Below are 20743 nucleotides of genomic sequence, written 5' to 3' on the forward strand. Positions count from 1 at the left end.
TTAAAAACACAGATGCAAAAACACACACGATATGCACACCCACACATCCACTGGCAAAACACAGATACTTGCACACAAATATTTCCTTACACACACAGTAACACCTATACAGTTGTACCCATGTGCACAAACACCTGTGCTCTTTCGCACCCGAATACATCCACACACACCTTGTTATAGATTGAATTATGTCCCTCCGAAATATGCATTAAAGTCCTAACGCCTGTTCCTGTAAATGTGATTGTGTTTGGAAACAGGTGTTTTCTTTTGTTATATTAATGAGGCCATCACAGGCCATACCAACGTAGGAAAGGGGAAAACAAAACAAAACAAACCATTGTGGTCAAGTCCATTCCAACTCATAGCGACCCTATAGGACAGAGTAGAAATTTCCCATAGGGTCTTCAAGGAGTGGTTGGTGGATTTGAACTGCTGACTTTTTGGTTGGCAGCCAAGCTCTTAACCACTGCACCACCAGGGCTCCTACCAGGGTAAGGGGGGTCCTAAACCTAATCTCTTCTGTGTCCCACCCTCAGGACACAGACAGATCCTTGTACACTTGACACGCATTAAAAACAGACACGCACGTATACACACACACCCAGATACGAACACGCCAAAAACCGAAACACCAAACCCGTTGCCGTCAAGTCGATTCTGACTCATAGCCACCCTATAGGACGGAGTACAACTGCCTCATAGGGTTTCCAAGGAACGCCTGGTACGCCCCCAAATCACTCCTGCATCACCCAAGTCCATTCAGAGGCACACATATGCACAGATGAGAGCAGCGACACGCACGCTTGCACCCTCACAAACACAACCAGAAACAGGTGCACCGACTGCCGGTCAGGAATTACAACCCCGCACGCATACAGGACACACACTCGGGCGCACACACGCGTCCACAAGCAGAGGCGCGCTCAGCCTCTCCGGTGCCACACACGCGCGCACGCACTCGCGAGCACACTCATCCCCCAGCCGTCTCCGCAGTGCGGGCCCCGCCCCGCCCGGGACCCGGCGAGGGTCGCGCGCCTCCGGTAGGGAGGTGCCGGGCGGACCAGGCGGAGGGGGGCGCGGGAGGCCCGGGGGCGGGGCGCACCTGGGCTCCGCCCCGGGGCGGGGCCGACGCAGCGTCCCGGCGCAGCGGCCGCACCTGGCTCGGTGGAGACGGCGGCAGCTGGACCGCGGGGGTCGAGCTCGGCGGCGCAGCGCGGCCGGGCCGAGCGCCGCAGCCCCGGCGGCGCCATGGTGGAGGCGGCGCCCCCCGGGCCTGGGCCACTGCGGAGGACCTTCCTGGTGCCGGAGATCAAGTCGCTGGACCAGTACGACTTTTCGCGGGCCAAGGCGGCGGCCAGCCTGGCGTGGGTGCTGCGGGCCGCGTTCGGGGGCGCAGGTACCGGGCCGCGCGGCAGGTGCGGGGGGCGGGGCGCGCCGGGAACAATAGCGCGGCCGCCAGCTCCGGGGCCCGGGCCTCCCGCTTCCTCTCGGCCCCGGGTGGACTTTGCCCGCCGGGCCGCCTAGCGTGGTGGGGGTGGGGCTGGCAGCCCGGCGTCCGGCCCCCAGGTGAGCGGCGGCGTCTGCGGGCCGACTGGGTCCCCGGCCACCCTGCGGCCTCCCGCCTCCCCCCGGACCGCTCCTCGCTCCCCGCTGCTTTACACTCTCAGTCACGCGCCCGCAAGGACCCTGCCCTCGCCTCGGGGCCCTAGACCTTCCCGCACGCTCCCCGGCCCGGACACACATCCCTCGTGGTTCGGCCTGGGCTGCGGGCGCCGCCCGGCAGCTCTCGGGGCCGCGTCGCCTCCGTGGCTCCGGCCGGCCCCTGGCAGGTGTGAGCGATCGCCCAATTTAGGGAGGAGGCCGGGGAGCCCAGGAGAAGGGAAGGGGCTGGACCAAGATCACCTGGGGTGGACACGCCGCTTCTTCCCCCTGGGCAGAGAGATACAGGGCCTTCTGTCCCAGGTGGATCCTCCATGCCCTCCTGCAGGCCCACAGGTCTGATCTCGAGCACCCTAAGGGGGAAGATGAGGGAGGGTCCCTGGGATTAGAGGCCCTGGGCCACCGCAGGCCAGAGCTGGGAGCCCTGGCCAGCCTTGGGGAAAGGCAGGGGTTAATTAAGGTCTAGGCTTTGCCAGGAACCCTGGGGGAGGGGGGGGCGCCCTGCCCTTCTCTTGGGCCTGGCACCAGCTGGGCACAGCTCCTCCCCCCTCCCAGTGGCCCTCCCAGATCAACCTGTTCTGGGTGTGGGTCTCGGTGACAGCCGTCCTGCTCCTGGTTCTGCCTGAGCCTGTTTCTTTCACTTTCTCCCAGTGTCTCCCTGCTGCCTCCCATGTGGGGCCCACTCCGGGGCCTACCCAGGCCCAAGGATCTGCTTGAGAAAGAAAGGGGACTTTGAGGGAAACCCAGGACTGCCCCAGCCCCTCACATCCCAGGTTTTGAGGAACTAGAGGGCTGGCCTTTGGGAGCCGGTGTGTGTGTTGACTTTGAATCCCAGCCTCCCAAAGCGTGGATGAATGATCCCAGTTCTTCCAGCTTCCAGTTCCCTCTGTGGGAAGCCCTTGTTCACGTATTTATCTAGTTGTAAATGTGTGGGGGCATCCATGTGTGCCGGGCAAATATAAAACCCTTAGCCCCGTGCCTGGAATCCAGTACACGCAGCACAGATGCTCTTGATTGCTGCTGTCATGAGTGTTAGTAATATTTTTTTCTAATAATATTAATATCGTTCATCTTCCCCTGGCCAGGGGACAGAGCCACAATTATTAACCCATTTTGCAGAGAGGAAAGTGAGGTCCCCTAAGCGGTGTTGGTAAGATCCCAGATGCCTTGACCTGCCTGATTCCGTTCTCACTGACCCAGTGGCGCTCTCCCCCATGTGACACCCCCACTAGTTGCCACTACCCCGAGGGTCAAGTCCAAACTGTCCCCCTCCTGCCTCCCCGCAACAGGGGGGCTGAGGAAGTGGGACACCAGGTCCTGGGAGGGAAGTGAGGACAGAACTCTGCTGGATTTGTGAACTCAGGGACTCTGGTGTCAGGCTGGTGCTAGGTGCTCAGGACATAGAAGAGAGGATGGGGGATGGGAACAGATCATCTAGGTTTACAGTCATAAGCTGCTTAGAGTGATAAGCGCCCAGAGAGCCCAGGGGAGGAAATCCCTGAAACCTTCCAGGGAGGGGAGGAGAGGGGTCATCTTTCAGGGAGGAAGGAAAAGGTCCTCCAGAGGTGGAGGGGTTTGGACCTCGAAGGATGCATAGGAGTTTGCGAGGGGTAAGGAGACCGCATGCACAAAGGCCTGGGGTGTGGACCAACAGGGAGAGCTTGGAGCAGAACATGCAGGTCCCTGTTTCTTCCTCTTTCTCCCAGACTATCTCCCTGCCACCTCCCATGCGGGGCCTACACACCCTCAAGGGTCTGGTCAAGAAAGAAAGGGGGCTGTAAGGGGGACCCAGGACTGCCCCAGCTCCTCATATCTCAGGCTAGACTTGGAGAGGGCCTGGGAAGCTGTGGGTGGGGCTCTGATAAGCACTTGTCCGGTGGGAATGGTGGCTTCCGGGAAGGGAGAGTTCTGGTGGCCCAGGTATGAAGTTCTGGTGGCCCCAGGCACAGGTATGAGGAGGCTGTGCAGGAATGCATGCAGGTGGGCTCAGAGAAGAAAGGGCTCCCCTCCTTGAGCAAGTGTGGGAAAGATTGCCTACTGTCCCTAAGGCTTTGAAGACATCGGTGTGATGTGTGAGGGAAGCAGGATTGACGGCAGCTCTGCTATCTTAGGCAAGTCGCTTCAGCTCTGTGGGCCTCAGTTTTCTCATCTGTAAAATGGGGATAAGGATCAAATGAGTGAAGGCATGCAAGGTCAGGCACAAGTCAGCGTTAGCTATGCTGCAAAGCTGCACCGTCCAGTATGGGGCTACTGAGCACTTCAGTGCGACTGGCCCAACTTGAGATGTTCTTTAAGCATATAAAATACACACCAGATCCCGAAGGCTTTGTCCAAAAAAAAAAAGTAAATTATCTCATTAATAATGTTTTTATGTTGATTCCATGTTGAAATGATAATATTTTGGGTATAAAACCCCATTGCTGTCAAGCTGATTCCGACTCGTATTGACCCTGTAGGAGAAAGTAGAACTGCCCCATAGAGTTTCCAATGCTGTATGTAACCTTTAGAGAAGCAAACTGTCACATCTTTCTCTCGTAGAACAGCTCGGGGGTTCGAACTGCAGACCTCTTGGTTAGCAAACGAGCATGTGATCACTGTGCCATCAGGGTTCCTTATTTTGAGTACAATGGATTTAAAAAATGTTACTAAATTCATTTTCCTTGTTTCTTTTTACTATTTTTAATGTGGCTACTAGAAAAGTTGAAGCTGCAGATGTGGCTCGCATTCTGTTTCTTGGGCAGCACCGTTGGACAGTGAATGTCCAGTAAACGTTCAGTGGTATAAAGGACCGGTTCTCACCTGACACCAGTGTTGCCCCTTAGAGGACATCTGGCTTCATCTGGAGAAAGACCCGTTAATCTACTTCTGTGAAATTAAAAACCCAAAACCAAAACTGTTGCCGTTGAGTCAATTCCGACTCACAGCGGCCCCGTGTGTTTCAGAGTAGAACTGAGCTCCATCAGGCTTTCTTGGTTGTAATCTTTGCGGAAGCAGGTTGTCAGGCCTGTCTTCTGTGGTGCTGCTGGGTTGGTTCGAACCACCAACTTTTAGGTTAACAGCCAAGAACAAACCATTTGCACCGCCCAGGGACCTTTCCATGAGCTTGTTGCTCTTTGTTGCTATCAAGTCAGTTCCGACTCCTGGCGACCCCATGTGTGCAAAGTAGAACTGCTCCATAGGGTTTTCAAGGTTGTGACCTTTGGGAAGCAGATTGCCGGGCCTGTCTTCCGAGGCGTCCCTGGGTAGGTTTGAACCGCCAACCTTTTGACTAGTAGTTGTGTGTGTTAACCGTTTGCACCACTCAGGGGCTCCATTAGTTTCCTAGGGTCTCTGTAACAAAGGAGCTGTGGTGGTGCAGTGGTTAAGAACTACAGCTGCTAACCAATAGGTCAGCAGTTCGAATCCATCAGCTGCTCCTTGGAAACCATACCGGGCAGTTCTGCCCTGTCCTATAGGGTCGCTATTGAGTCGGAATCGACTCGACAGCAATGGGTTTGGTATTTTTGGTTTGCTGTAACAAAATACTCTGTGGGGCATTTCTACTCTGTCCTATAGTGTTGCTATGAGCCGGAGTCAATCCGACGGCAGTGGGTTTGGTTTGTTTTTGGTTTGGTAACAAAATACCACAAGGTGGGTGTCTTCACACAACAGAAACTTATTCTCACAGTTCTGGAGGCCAGAAATCTAAATTCAGGGTGTTGGCCAGGCCTCGCTCTCTCCGAAGGCTCTAGGGGAGTATCCTTCCTTGTCTCTTCCAACTTCTGGTAGACTCCTGGGTTCCTTGGCTTGTGGCAACACGGCTCCAGTCTCTGCCTCTGTCTTCCCCGTCTGTCGCTGTGTCTCTTCTCTTTTATAAGACACCACTCACATTGGATGGGAGTCTCTGGGTGGTACAGCTGGTGAAGTGCTCAGCTACTAAGTGAAAGGTTGGTGGTTTGAACCCACCCAGGGGCACCTTGAAAGAAAGACCTGGTGATCTGCTTCCATAGGGTTACAGCCATCGAAGACCCTGTGGAGTGCAGTTCTGTTCTGACACACATGGGGTCACCGTGAGTCGGAATCTACTGGATGGCAGCTGGTTTGGTTTGGTTCATTTTGGATTAGGACCCACCTTACTCCAATATGACCTCATTTTAACCCAATCAATGACATCTTCAAAGACCATGTTTCCAAACAAGATCATGTTCATGGGTACAGGGGCTAGGACTTAGACATATCTCTTTGGGGAATACAGTTCAGCCCATAACAGTCATGGAAGTCATCTTGGGGGACATGTCTAGTTCCCAGGTTGCTCAGATAGCTGTCAGGAGCCCCACATGGAAGGGGCAAGTGGTGATGGCTGTGAGGAGGCTGGGCCTGGGTGCTTGGAGTGAGAGAAAGCCAGGAGATGCCGGGGGGGAGGAAGGTTCCGGAAGAAGGAGGTTTTTGGCGGAGAGCCCAAGTGAGATAACCAAACCAAACCCAAGTGAGATACAGGCCCACAAATGTGCCTGGGCCAGCAGTCACTGTTGGCCTTGGGGAGGCTGGGTGGGAGGAAGCGAAGCCTGGAGAACGCTTTTCTTTCAGGCAGCTGAGCTGAGATGGGCGGGAGAGGGCACAGATCTACATGGGGTGGGGAGGTCAGATGTGATTTTAGAATGTGGGGAGGGAGCTTGCATAGAGAGATGCTGGAAGCCAGGATCCCTGGGTCCTTGAGGGCAAGGGTGGGGGTCTCTGCGGGGGATGGCTGTGAAGAGGATGACCTGAGGAAGGCTGGGGAGTCATGTTCAAAGAATTTTTTAAGTAGTAGAACCCTCTTCTTTCAAATATATCACCATCAGTTTTTTGTTCTCACGTGGAACCTGTATACAGACCAAGAGGCAGACGTTCAAACAGAACAAGAGGATACTGAGTGGTTTAAAATCAGGAAAGGTGTGCATCAGGGCTGTATCCTTTCACCATACTTATTCAATCTGTATGCTGAGCAAACAGTCCAAGAAGCTGGACTGTATGAAGAAGAACAGGGCATCGGGATTGTAGGAAGACTGATTAACAATCTGTGGTATGCAGATGACACAACCTTGCTTGCTGAAAGTGACGAGGGCTTGAAGCACTTAGTATGGATTGCACCTCAGCATAAAGAAAACAAAGATCCTCACAACTGGACCAATAAACAGCATCGTGAAAAATGGAGAAAAATTTGAAGTTGTCCAGGATTTCATTTTACTTGAATCCATAATCAATACCCACGGAAGCAGCAGTCAAGAAATCAAATGAACATATTATATTGGACAAATCTTTAAAGACCTCTTTAAAATGTTGAAAAGCAAAGGTGTCATCTTGAGGACTAAGGTGTGTCTGACCCAAGCCGTGGTATTTTCAGTCACATCAAATGTGTGCAAAAGCTGGACAGTGAATAAGGAAGAATGAAAAAGAATTGATGCCTTTGGATTATGGTGTTGGCGAAGAATGCTGAATATACAATGAACTGCCAGAAGAACAAACAAGTCTGTCTTGGAAGAAGTACAGCCAGAATGCGCCTTAGAAGCTAGGATGGTGAAACTTTGTCTCATGTACTTTGGACATGTTATCAGGAGAGACCAGTCTCTGGAGAAGGACATCATGGTTGGTAGAGGGTCAGTGAAAAAGAGGAGACCCTCAACAAGATGAATTGACACAGTGGCTGCAACAATGGGCTCAAGCATAGCAAGGACTGTGAGGGTGGCGCAGGACCGGGCAGTGTTTTGTTCTGTTGTACATAGGGTCGCTAGGAGTTGGAGCTGACTGGACGGCACCTAACACCCAACACCACTACCACGACTGGTTGCCACTGAGTCGATTGCAACTCATAGCGACCCCATGTGTGTCAGAGTAGAACTGTGGTCCATAGGGTTTTCAAGGCTGTGACCTTTTGGAAGTAGATTGTCAGGCCTTCCATCCAAGGCACCTCTGGGTGAGTTTGAACCACCAACCTTTTGGTTAGCAGCTGAGCGCTGAACCTTTTGGGCCACCCAGAGACTACTTGCAAATGTACGTAAACAAACCCAAACCAAACCCTTTGCCATTGAGTTGATTACATAGAGCCTCAGTACATACAGAGCCTCAATATATAAAACGACTGCTTAGTTTGGAGGCAGGTCTCCCCATAAGGACAAGTCCTTCCTCCCCACTCCCCAGGGCAACTGTTGACCTTAGTCACCTCCTCCCCATCATCCTGGCAGCTTTTTTGATCTTGCTCCTCCCCACCCTTCCACTCCGCCCTTCTAATCTAGTGTTTCCGAGGCTGCCTCTGATATGCCCTCACCCCTCATGTCTTCTGCCTCCTGGATGTATCTCCCATACCCCCATCTCAGCCATCACCTGCCTGTTCCATGTCCCCCTCAGACCCAGTGGGCTGGGTGCCTTCCTCTCCCTCCCCACCTCCTTCCATCAGTCCCCAGGCTCAGCCCACCAACCCCCTCAAAGCTCTGCAGTCCATCTACTACCCCATTTTGTGTGCTGGGGCCCTGCCAGTGAGCCCCCCACTCTTCCCAGGATGCCCCATCCCCAGCCACAAGCCGAGAGAGGTGGATAATCCGCTTAAGGCCTTGGTTTGAGTCCCAGCACAACCGCTGAGTTGACCAGCCAGCTGTGTGACCTTAGGCAGGTTACTTTCCTTCTCTGCCTCAGTTTCCTCATCCGTGAGACAGTTAACAATTGCCCAGAGCTGCTTCCTAGTGTCGTTGTAAGGCTCAAACCAGGCTGCCTGCCACAAAGTGACTGTTTTTATTGTCATTCTTAGTTTCCGTCCCGACCAAGCATTGGAGAGGCTTTCCTAAGGGGCAGATCTGATCAGGTCCCCCCTCTCCCCTATAACACCCGGCCCTACAAGGCCCTCCAGTTGGCCATGCTGCTTCCCCTTGGGGCCAGCCACTCTGTGCTCCCTCCACCGCCTGGCCTTTGCACCTACAGACCCCTCCGCCTGGAACACCATCAGCTCTTCCTCTGGCAGACCCCTTGCCACCTGCGGTTTCAGCCCAAGTGCCCCTATGATCCCAACCTGCTCCCACTATAGTCGGGGCCCATGGGGCGTGTGTAGGGAGGGTCTCAGGGGTGGGGCTGGGGGAGTCTGCAGCGTCCCTAACCATACGAGCCCCTCCCCACCCCCACAGAGCACGTGCCCCCGGAGCTGTGGGAACCCTTCTACACCGACCAGTATGCGCAGGAGCACGTGAAGCCCCCAGTGACGCGGCTGCTGCTCTCAGCCGAGCTCTACTGCCGGGCCTGGCGCCAGGCGCTGCCGCAGCTGGAAGCGCCCCCCAGCCCCTCGGCGCTGCTGGCGCTACTGGCACGGAAGGGCACGGTGCCCTCGCTGCCCGAGCGCCCGGTGTGCGAGGCCGACCTGCGACACCAACCCATCCTCATGGTAGGCCCCTCCCCCTCTGGAAGGCCCCGCCCACCAGGCCTGGCTCCGCCCCTCAAAGGCCCTAGCCCAGGGGCCTGGCTCCCCCGAAGCCTGGTTTGTCCTCCAAGACTCCTTCCACCAAGCCTGCTCCTCCCCAAAATGTACCACCCCATAGAAGGACTCGCCTATGTGGCCCATCTGATCCTAAGGCAAAGCATTTGGCCTCGAGCCCCGCCCACCAAGCTTGGCTCTTACACGTCATATATCTTGGTTCCGCCTCTCAAAGCCCCACCCACTGGCCCCGCCCCTGAGGCTTCCGCTTCCAGCCCCTCCCACCCCCACATTCATCCTCACCTGCCTCCTGGGCCTACTCTGCTCTCATCTTCAAGCCCTTGTTCCCGCAGGGCGCCCACCTAGCTGTCATTGACGCCCTCATGGTTGCCTTCGCTTTAGAGTGGACCAAGACGCTGCCTGGCCCCTTGGCGCTGGGCAGCTTGGAGCACAAGCTCCTCTTTTGGGTGGACTCGGTAGGTGGAGCCTTATAGGGATGGGCTGGGGGCCAGGGTCGCCCAGTGGCTTAGCACTGACCTCTCCTGCCCCTCAGACCATCCGGCAGCTACAGGAAAAAACGGAGCAGGAAGCAGCCCAGAGATCGTCGCCTGCCCCCGCGGACGGGGTGGCCCCAGTGCAGCCCTCGGTGAGGCTGGGCACGGGCGAATGGATGGACGGATGGCGGGACAGAGGACTGGAGGGCTGGGTGGGCAGGGTGGGCTGTGCCTCGTGCCCTTCCTGCGGTGGGAGGGCTGCCGGTGACCTTCTCTCTCTTTCTTTCTGCCCTCCCCTGCACCCACCCCTGCTGCTCTCCTCTCTGCCTTTCTGGCCTCAGTGCCCCACACGCTGGTACTGGAAGCTGGTTCCTGTAAGTGGGGCTGTCTGTCTGCCCCGTCTGCCTGTCCCACTTGTCGCTCTGTATGTGTGTCTGTCTGTGTCTGCCTGCCTGATAGAGACCTCTCCTGCCTCCCCCAGCTATGAGCAAAGGAAGGGGGGACCCCAACCCTGGGGGACAGAAGGAGCCTTTCTGTTAACCAAGAAAAGGGTGGCATCACCCCACTAACCGATGGTGTGGATGACACGCCCCCATTAATCAAGAGGGCAAAATCCCTTATTAACTAAGACAGCAGACCCCCATAGCTTGTCCTCTTAGCCTCTCCCCCTTAACCAAGATGGGGAGACTTCCAGCCCATCAGACCACAGGAATAGTGACCTGAATGGGCAGGGCACATGGGAAGGACCCCCTCAGCCAAGAGAGACCTTAAAATCCAGGAGAGGGTAGAAGACCCTCCCTAACTGAGTGCCCAGCTTCCCTGAGGAAATCCTGGCTTTGGGAGGGGGACGCCTGTCCCTGAAGCGTGACCAGGGGGCCTGACCCTGTCAGTGGGGGGAGGGTCCCTGCCTCTGCTCACACCTGGACCTCCTCGCTCCATCCTGGGGCCTGGGTTGGGGTTCCTCTCCTGCCTACTTGCTTCCCATGCATCCTCCCCCTGAGCTGGGGGCCTGGGTCTATTGTGGGGGGGTTGCCTGCACAGGGGGCTGCTCTGTAGGGTCCCTCCTGGCTAGGGGGGAGCTAGGTTCCCCACAGCCGGCCAGAGCACGGTTAGGGAGCTGGATGGCCAAGGCTTAGGACAGGTGCCAGGGCCATCCCCCCAGAAGTGGGCTTGGGGGCCCAGCAAGTCAGCCCCCCTCCTGCCCGGCTGACAGCTGCTCCTTCCCCCCCCAGCACGCAATTGCCTTCTGTTTGAAGGAGTCGGGGAGCAAACCCCCCATGGTAATGTATCCCCCGCCCTGGGGTCCCAGGAGTACCCACCCCCAGTCCCTGCTGCTGGCCTGGCTGCTCGCAGGCACTGCCTCTGCCTCTCGCTGCTGCCCCTCCCCAGCTCCAGGCTGCCCCCTCACTCTGGCTCTGGGACCACCGGCTTGACGCCCCTTGTGGCGAGAACCCCAGGCCCCCCCACCCAGCCTGCATGACCTCTGACTTAGGGGCCAGGTGACCTCTGACCTGACCCAGCTCCTATCCACATGCAGATCCGGTACCGAAAGGACCGTGCCGTGGCCCGACGTGCCCCCTGCTTCCCGACAGTGACCAGCCTCCAAGACCTGGCGAGTGGGGCTGCACTGGCTGCCACCATTCACTGCTACTGTCCCCAGCTGTTGCGACTTGAGGGTAAGTGAATGGCCTTGGGCCAGACCCCAGCCTCATCCCAGGGAGCTGGTGTCCTACAACCCAGCGTCTAGGCCACTGTCCCCAGATCTGCACGTCCATGACTTTTTGGGGGGTGGGACAGTGATGTGGTTATCGGTGGAGCTTCCAGAATCAGCATACCTGGGCTGACACCTCTCTCTTCTTCTAGTTAGCTGTGTGACCTCATACCAGAGTCTAAATGTCTCTGAGCTTCATAGAGATCATTCCCATAGCTAATATTGATTGAGTGCATACTGGGTGCCAGCCCCAGGAGTATGGTACAAACTCCTTGCCCTTGGGTGGCTTCCATCCCAGTTGGGGGAGAAAGTAAGTTCACCACTCAGTACATTGTGGCCGTTAGGTGCCCTGGAGGGCCGTGGATGGTCAGGAAAAGTGCTCCTGAGGCAGTGTCTTGAGACCTACAGAAGTCAGCTCTGGGCAGCTCCTGGGGGACTAGAATTCCAGGCAGTGGGAACAGCAGGCGCAAAGGTCCTAGGGCAGAGTCTCGAGAGACAGTCTAGCAGTACCCACCTCAGCAAGGGATGCCCAGCTTGGAGGTGATTCTCCACATATGGGGGCCATTGGTGTCTTTGCGCTGGGCCTTGGCTTCCCTCTTTCCCATAAAGTTGCGGACCTAGGCCTCCTGTTCCCCACAGAGGTCTGCCTCAAGGACCCCATGTCGGTGGCAGACAGCCTGTACAACCTGCAGCTGGTACAGGATTTCTGTGCCTCCCGCCTTCCACGTGGCTGCCCGCTGTCCCTGGAGGACCTGTTGTATGTCCCCCCACCCCTCAAGGTGAGGCCATCATGGGGCCTGCTGGGCCGAGGCAGGTGTCCTGGGCTGTGGGTCCCAGCAGCTGACCCTGCCTCCGCCTCCAGGTCAACCTGGTGGTGCTGCTGGCTGAGATGTTCATGTGCTTCGAGGTGCTGAAGCCCGACTTCGTGCAGCCCAAGGACCTACCTGATGGGCATGGTGAGGCCCGGCCAGGGGACAGGCGGGGACGGGGGAGTTCTGACCAAGCTTCACTCTCTCCTCTGTCCGCAGCTGCCTCCCCCCGAGGCACGGAGGCCTCCCCACCCCAGAACCGCAGTGGTGGCAGGTATGGTTCCCCTGTCAGGCAAGTCCGCCATCGCAGTGGGCCCCTCCTCTCGACTTAGTGCTGGGACAGGGCTGGGGGGGTCCCTGGGAGAGGCAAGGGTGGGGGAGGGCACCCCATGGCTGACAGGGGTCTCTTGGCAGTTCTCCTGTCTTCAGTTTCCGCCACCCGCTCCTGTCCTCTGGCGGCCCCCAGTCCCCACTCCGCGGATCCACAGGTGAGGAGGTGGAGCGGGGCTCCTGTCACTGGGGACCCTACCCAATCAAAGGCTGCCCCAGCTGACTGCATGTTTGTTGTCTTCTCATGACTCCTTCAGACCCCTCTGAATGACACTCAGTGGCCCCCCCCCACCCCAGTGGCTCCACAGCGCTGTATAGTGACCCTGAATGGCCCCCAGCTATTGTTTCTGGGAACCTTTGATTTGACTAGAGCACATAATGACCCACTAGTGACTCGCCCAGTGACACCCCCTGACACTGCAGAAGTTGCACCAGGCCCTGGTCGCCCTCACAGTGACCTCTGAGTGACCATGCCCTGTCCCCCTCCCTCCCAGGTTCCCTGAAGTCCTCACCGTCCATGTCCCACATGGAGGCCCTGGGCAAGGCCTGGAACCGCCAGCTCAGGTGAGCGCTGCTGAGGGCCCAGGCAGGGGGTGGGGAGGCGGGGCTGAGGTTTGCCCTAGGGGCTGACCCCTCCCTCCGGCCACCCAGCCGCCCCCTTTCCCAGGCTGTGTCGTTCAGCACCCCCTTTGGCCTGGACAGCGACGTGGATGTCGTCATGGGAGACCCCGTCCTGCTCCGCTCGGTCAGCTCAGACAGCCTGGGGCCCCCCCGTGCTGCGCAGGCCCGGACGCCCGCCCCGCCACCCCCAGAGCCAGGAGACCTGCCTACCATCGAGGAGGCCTTGCAGATCATCCATAGCGCTGAGCCCCGGCTGCTCCCTGACGGGGCCGCCGACGGCAGCTTCTACCTCCACTCCCCCGAGGTGCCCTCAAAACCACCGCTGGCCTCCCCCTGCCTGCCTGAGGGGTCCACCAGAGCATCTGCCTACTTACCCCACCTTGAGGGCCCCTCAAAACCATTTCCCTGCCCACCTAGGGAGGTTTTGAAACCCCCGGCCCCGTCTGAGGGGTCACCTAAGGCAGCGGCTTCATCTCCTGCGGCCAGCAACTCTGAAGTGAAGATGACCAGCTTTGCCGAACGCAAGAAGCAGCTGGTGAAGGCTGAGGCCGATGCTGGAGGGGGTTCCCCGGTGGCTACCCCAGCGGCCTCCGAGGCCCTGAGCTCGGAGATGAGTGAGCTTGGCGCCCGGCTAGAGGAGAAGCGCCGGGCCATTGAGGCCCAAAAGCGGCGCATAGAGGCCATCTTCGCCAAGCACCGGCAACGCCTTGGCAAAAGCGCCTTCCTGCAGGTGCAGCCTCGGGAGGCGGCCGGTGCCACAGAGGAGGAGGCTGGTGGGGAGGCAGAGGCAGGCCCAGCCCCTGGCGGGGAGCGGCCAGCAGGCGAGGGCCAGGGTGATCCATCCCCGAGGCCTAAGGCAGTGACCTTCTCTCCAGAGCTGGGGCCGCTGCCCCCCGAGGGCCTTGGGGACTATAACCGGGCGGTCAGCAAGCTGAGTGCCGCACTGAGCTCACTGCAGCGGGACATGCAGAGGCTCACGGACCAGCAGCAGCGGCTCCTGGCCCCACACGAGGCCCCCGGCCCCGCCTCGCCACCTGCTGCCTGGGTCATCCCTGGCCCCACGACAGGCCCCAAAGCCGCATCCCCCAGCCCTGTTCGCCGTGCTTCAGCCCCCCGTCGCAGCCCCGGGCCTGGCCCTAGCCCGACACCCCGCAGCCCGAAACATGCACGGCCAGCAGAGCTGCGGCTGGCACCCCTGACCAGGGTGCTCACCCCCCCCAACGACGTAGACAGCCTTCCCCATCTGCGCAAGTTTTCGCCGAGCCAGGTGCCTGTGCAGACACGCTCCTCCATCCTCCTGGCGGAGGGAACTCCTCCCGAGGAGCCCGCGGTCCGGCCTGGCCTCATCGAGATCCCATTGAGCAGCCTGGAGGAGCCTTCGGCAGAGAATGAGGGAGACGGGAGCCCTCCTGGTGCTGAGGATTCCCTAGAGGAAGAGGCATCTTCGGAGGGGGAACCCAGGGCTGGGCTCGGATTCTTCTATAAGGTAGGAGTCACTGCGCAGGTGGGTAAAGTGGACAGGTGGGTAGACAGATGGATAGGTACATGAAGGTTTGTGGATGGACGTGGGTGGCTGGACAGATGGTTGGGTGGTGTTTTAGTTATGTAGTGCTGCTATAACATAATTCTACAGGTAGGTGCCTTTAATAAACAGAAATTTATTTTCTCACAGGAAGCTAGAAGTTCAAATTCAGGGCGCCAGCTTTACTGGAAGGTGTCCTCTTTCTGTTGGATCTGGGGGAAGGTCCTTGTCCTTGGTTCCTTGGTGATCTTCATGTGGTGGGGCATCTGTCCTCCCCCATCTCTCCTTGTACTTCTCTATGCCTAATCTGCTCTTTTACATCTCAAAGAGATTGGCTTAAGACACATGCTACGCTAATTACCATAACAAAAAAACATTTTTGGGAGGTATACAATTCCATCCATAACTGAGGGATGGGTGAACAGATGAAATCGGTGGCTGGGTAGATGAGTGAGTGGGTGCATGGATGGATGGGTAGACAGAGGATAGGTACGCTGGATATGGTGTGTGGCTGGACATGGTGGCTGGATAGATGAATGAGTAGGGCTTTACTGATGGATAGGTGGGCAGGTGGATGGCTACGCAGGATAAGCAGGTGGACAAACAGATGGGGTATACAGAAGGTAGGCAGATAGGTGGGTAGGTGGATGAGTGGATGGATGGACAAATGGTTGGGGTGGATGGAAGTGAACCAACAGACAAGTATGTGTGGCCAAATGAATGGATAGGTCGATGGGTGGGTGAGTGGCTAGGCAGATGGACAGACAGATGGGTGGCTGGGTAGATGGATAGACAGATGGGTGGCTGGGTAGATGGATAGATAGATGGATGGCTGGGTAGATGGATAGATTGGTGGGTGGCTGGGTAGATGGATAGATAGACGCGTGGTTGGGTAGATGGATAAATAAATGGGTGGTTGGGTAGATGGATGGGTTGGGGAGTGGGGGGATGAATGGGTAGATGAACAGGTGGGTGGACAGAGGGTATATGGGTGGCTGGACAGGCGGTTGGATGGATAGGGTCTTACTGATGGATGAGTGGGTAGTTGGATTGGTGGGCAGATAAACACATAGATGAGATGGATGGATAGGTAGCGGGATGGACAAGTAGGTAGGTGGATGGGTGGATAGACAGGTAGATGGGGTGGAAAGATAGACATGGTGTGGGTGATCTATCGGGACAGAGAGATGGGGTGGATAGAGGGTGGGTGGGTAGACAGATGGGCAGATGGTTGTTCAGATTGACAGGGTTGGGTAGATGGATGGATGGGTGGGTGATGGACGGGGGATGGACAAACAAGGGTATGGTCTTCCATGACATTTTCCCCTACCCCTCACCTGTCCTTACCCTGTCCCACATCCACTTTTCTCTCCATCCGCATGGCACCCCCAACCTGGGTCACTGTCATCTCTCACCTGGTCACCTGCACCCATCTCCTCCCTGGTCTTTGCTGCTACTGCCCTCCCCCCACCTCCTGCCCCCGCCCCCATTTTCCACTGAGCAGCCAGAGAGATTTTTAAAAAATGCAGTTTGGACCTTGTCATGCCCCTGTTTAAAGGCCTTCTTTAGCTCTCCCTGTTCTTAGCATGGAAGGGATAGTTCTCCCCAGGGCCTTGGGCTCTTCGTGGCCTGGGGTTCTTACCTCTCACCTCCTCCTGGGCCACTCTCCTCCTGCTCTGCGGTCCAGCCACACTGGCATCCAGGCTGTTCCAGGCCCTGCTGGGCTTGTTCTGGCCTCAGGGCCTTTGAGTATGCTGTTCCGTCTGCTGGCAACACTCCTCTCATCCTTAAACCCCACCGAGTCAAGTCCTTCTCATCATTCTCCAGGGCTGCTTCCTCCCGGAAGGCTCCCTTGGTGCCCCCGGATGAGGACAGTCCGTCTCCCCAGGGTAGACGGCAGTGCCATGTGCTTCCTGCTGCTTTCTGCTGTCTGTGCGATACTCCATCGTCTTTCTTGTCGGGTTAATGCTTTGCATGAGCAGCGCTCAGGTCTGCCCTGGTCCCTTTTGTGTCCCAGTACCCAGTGGAGGGTCAGTAGCTGCTGGGTCAGCTCCAACTCATGGCGACCCCATGTGTTACAGAGTAGAACTGCTCCATAGGCTTTCCTTGGCTGCAGTCTTAATGGAGGCAGGTCTCCAGGCCTATCATCAGAGGTATCGCCGGGTGGGTTCAAACCGCCAACCTTTCGGTTAGTAGCCGAGCATGTTAACTGTTTGCAGCACCCAGGAACTCCATGACAAATATGTTGTTGTTAGCTGACATCCAGCTGATTCTGACTCTTGGCGATCCTGTGTGTCACGGAGCAGAACTGTGCTCCGTAGACTTTTCTTGGCTGTAATCTTCACAGAATGAGGAGCCCTGGTGGCACAATAGTTAAGTGTTTGGCTGGTAACCAAAAGGTTGGCAGTTCAAACCCACCTTGCAGCTCCACGGAAGAAAGGCCTGGTGATCTGCTCCCATAAAGATTACAGCCTAGGAAGCCCAATGGGGCAGTTCTACTCTGTCGCACGGGGTCACCATGAGTTGAAATTGACTGAACAGCAACTAATAACAATATTAATGGAAGTAGATTGCCAGGTCTATCTTCCGTGGTACTGCTGGGTGGGTTCAAACTGCTCACCTTTTGGTTAGCGGTGGAGTACATCAACCCTTTGCACCGCCCAGGGACTCTGCATAAACAAGGCGCTGACTGAATGCCTTTTGAAAAGTTGCAAAAACAAAAGGGCAGTAGAATGGCCGGCTTAGCAGATGTGCCAAAGGTGGGTGGCCACTGACTGGATGTCGCCCCAGGATGAAGACAAGCCTGAGAACGAGATGGCACAGAAGCGAGCCAGCCTGCTGGAACGGCAGCAGCGGCGGGCGGAGGAGGCTCGGCGGCGGAAGCAGTGGCAGGAGGCGGAGAAGGAGCAGCGGAGGGAGGAGGCTGCCCGGTGAGGCCTGGTGACCCCTGACCCTGGTCTTCCTCTGACCCCTGGTGACTGCTTGAGCTGTCTGACCATGCCCTCCATCTGCAGGCTGGCCCAGGAGGAGGCGGTCCCCCCAGCGCCCACGGCCCGGGCCCCAGCCGAGGAGGAGGTGGGCACCCGGCGGGGAGAGTTCACGAGGCTGGAGTATGAGCGCCGGGCCCAGCTGAAGCTGATGGACGACCTCGATAAGGTGCTGCGGCCCTGGGCGGCGGGGGCCGGAGGGCCAGGTCGGGGCCGGCGGAGGGGCCCCCGGCCTCGCTCAGGCTGCTGTGATGATTCAGCCCTGGCCCGAAGCCCTGCCCGTGGTCTGCTGGGTGAGGACCCTGGGGACAGGGCTTCTTGGGGGCCCCCTTGCAGGGCATGCTGGGTGGGGCCCCCATGAGTATGAGGGGGGGAAGCATGCAGGGTTGCAGTGGAAGTGTCTCAGTGGGGCTTCACCTTGCCTGTTGGGATGTGGAGGGGTGAAGGGTGATGGATGAGGAGGCCCTCAGGCATGTGTAGGGGTGAGAGGTTTGGAACGGGGACTGACCCAATGCCTTTCTCCATGGCCTGCTAGGAAAATCTCTCCCTAGTGGGTGTTAGGAGTCCATGTGTAATATAAATGGTTAATGCATTTGGCTGCTAACCAAAAGGTCGGAGGCTCGAGACCACCCAGAGGTGCCTTGAAAGAAAGGCCGGGCAATCTCTTTCCAAAAAATCAGCCACCAAAAACCCTGTGGAGCACAGTTCTACTCTGACACACATGGGGTTGCCTTGAGTTAGAATCGACTTGCTGGCTCCTAGTTTTAGTGGGGGTTCAGTGGGATGAGGGGTCTTGGCCAGGGCTGGCTGCTGGGTCTGGCCCCCTTGGGCACTGGTGGAGGTGAGGGGGTTCAGGTGGGGGCTGACAGTGCCATCTGTTCCCAGGCTCTCGGCTCAGCAAGGTCTACTCCCAGTCCACCCTGTCACTGTCAACCGTGGCCAACGAAGCCCCCAGTAACCTCAGTGTGAAGAGGCCTACGTCTCGGTGAGTTTGTCCCAGGCAGGTAGGAGACGTGTCAGATGGCTTAACAGACGCGAGCCTGTGTGTGATGTGGCATGAGTGTGTGTACACACACCTGTGCAGGCAGCATTGTGTGTCCCTAACCAGAAGGACTCAGGATAGTGCTTCTCCGCACTCGAGTGAACGTGAAGAGCGCCTGAGGGCGTGGAGTGGGCAGGAGGGTCCCTTGCCTATACTTGGAAGTGTGTATGATATACGTGTACAGCTCTCTGTATGTTGCTTCCCTTTCTCAGTGTCCTAGGCTTGCCCCTTTCCTGGTCCCTCTGCGTACTGGGAGGCATCACCCGCCCCCTGCTGCCTGCTGCCTGCTGACCCCATTCCCATCCCCCTTCTTCCCCTTGCAGAGCTCCATCCCCATCTGGCCTCATGTCCCCGAGCCGCCTGCCTGGTAGCCGTGAACGTGACTGGGAGAACGGCAGCAATGCCTCATCCCCAGCATCAGTGCCGGAGTACACAGGTAGGGTGGCTTCAGGTGGTGGGCAGTGGGCCCTACCTGTCCCCTGGTCCTGCTTGCTGATTCCCCTGTCCCCTAGGTCCGCGGCTCTACAAGGAGCCCAGTGCCAAGTCCAACAAGTTTATCATCCACAATGCCCTGTCACACTGTTGCCTGGCAGGCAAGGTGAACGAGCCTCAGAAGAACCGCATTCTTGAGGTGCGCCTGGGCCTGGGAGTGGGGCACGGGGGCCAGGTCGGTGGCCCTGCCAAGCTGGCTGACCGTTTCTAACACACCCCCCTTCCCCAATCAGGAAATTGAGAAGAGCAAGGCCAACCACTTCCTGATCCTCTTCCGAGACTCCAGCTGCCAGTTCCGGGCCCTCTACACGCTGTCTGGGGAAACGGAAGAGCTGACGCGGCTGACAGGCTACGGCCCACGGACAGTCACGCCGGCCATGGTTGAGGGCATCTACAAGTACAACTCGGACCGCAAACGCTTCACCCAGATCCCCGCCAAGACCATGTCCATGAGCGTGGACGCCTTCACTATCCAGGGACACCTCTGGCAGAGCAAGAAACCCACAACTCCCAAAAAGGGTGGCAGCATCCCCAAATAGCCCTGTCTGTGTGGCTGCCACTCGCCAGGGAGACAGCTAGTGTTCCTGGATCCTGCCTGTTTCTGACCTTGTCTGGGTGGGGCTGGGGTCCCCACCCCCTAAGTCTGTGTTCTGTCCTGCTGGGGGAGCTGAGCTGGGAGGTTCAGGGACTTGGTGCTTGGCTCAGCGCCCCCATCTGTCCTCACAACCCCTTGAATAAAATTTTAAAGAGAAGTTGGTCCTTATCTTGTGCTGGCTGGGGTTCCCTAGGCCCGTGTGCTCGGCTCAGGTTTCTTGTTCTCCCTTGAATCTGCTCCAGTCCCTCTCCCGTCCCCTCGACAGACACCGTGGTGTCCGTCCTTCACGGCCTCCCTGCCAGCACCACAGGGGACGTGTCTCGGCTGCCTCCTGGGCATTCGATTCTTCCGGCTACTTCACCCTCCTCTCCCTGCAGCCTCCCACCATCCTCACTTGAGCTCCCTGCTCAGCTTGGCTGTTAGTATTGACATTCCCAGTGCTTGGTACAGGGCCAGCTTCTAAGTGGATCCTCATGTCCACCAGTTGGTGTGTTTCTGGGCTCACTCACCGCCTCTGGGCCACGGAGTCCCAGGCTGCTCTCCTCTGTGATCTATGTCTACGTATCCAGTTGCCTTCTTGGCATGGCTATCTCAACACCTTGGGTACAGGCACCTACATCACAGCAGTGAGCCGGGCTGAGTGCATGGCCGCCCTGTGGTTGGGTGTGCCAGGCCAGGTGGCCAGGGCAGCTTCCCTGATGCCACCCAGGCCTGCCTGTCTGACCTGACGCTCTGTCCTGTCTCACCCACATCTCATTCCCCAGGGCCACCTCCATCTCCCCAATACCCTCCTTTACCTGGGCCTCCTGCCCACAAACTCAGCTCCACACAGCAGCCCTCGTGAGCTCCTCAACACGCAAATCAGATTAAGTTCCTTGATGCTTAAAGCCCTTAATCGCTTGGAGCCTCTAATGGCTTCCCAGGGCTCAGAACTAAAGGCCACACCCTGGCTAAGGCCTACAGTTCTGGCTCCTGGCTCTTCTCCAGCCTCATCCCCTCAGGGGAGGCACTGGCCCGCCAAGTTCATGAAGCTGGCCAGGCCAGCCCGCCTCCAAAGCCAGGACTCT

At 57.6% G+C, this 20743-nt stretch overlaps 1 protein-coding gene across 4 annotated transcripts; it reads left to right on the forward strand.

The window, feature by feature from the left end:
- The first annotated feature begins 1173 nt into the window (after window positions 1-1173).
- On the forward strand, window positions 1174-19827 carry CAMSAP3 (calmodulin regulated spectrin associated protein family member 3). 4 transcript variants are annotated; one of them, XM_049876674.1, is made up of 19 exons: window positions 1174-1396; window positions 8790-9043; window positions 9427-9549; window positions 9627-9719; window positions 9909-9941; window positions 10800-10847; window positions 11105-11243; window positions 11918-12057; window positions 12141-12234; window positions 12307-12361; window positions 12502-12575; window positions 12912-12981; window positions 13069-14524; window positions 17351-17490; window positions 17575-17840; window positions 18433-18532; window positions 18913-19025; window positions 19102-19220; window positions 19315-19827. In XM_049876674.1, exons 1-19 carry the CDS (start codon window positions 1249-1251, stop codon window positions 19618-19620), a joined length of 3771 nt encoding a protein of 1256 aa, XP_049732631.1. In that variant the 5' UTR covers window positions 1174-1248; the 3' UTR covers window positions 19621-19827. The 4 variants fall into 4 exon arrangements, with proteins under 4 accessions (XP_049732631.1, XP_049732627.1, XP_049732630.1 ...); XM_049876670.1 differs by lacking the exon at window positions 9909-9941; XM_049876673.1 differs by lacking the exon at window positions 9909-9941 and having other exon boundaries at window positions 13120-14524.
- The last annotated feature ends 916 nt before the right edge of the window (window positions 19828-20743 follow it).

This window comes from Elephas maximus, chromosome 3 (assembly GCF_024166365.1).
Source record: "Elephas maximus indicus isolate mEleMax1 chromosome 3, mEleMax1 primary haplotype, whole genome shotgun sequence".
NCBI lineage: Eukaryota > Metazoa > Chordata > Mammalia > Proboscidea > Elephantidae > Elephas > Elephas maximus.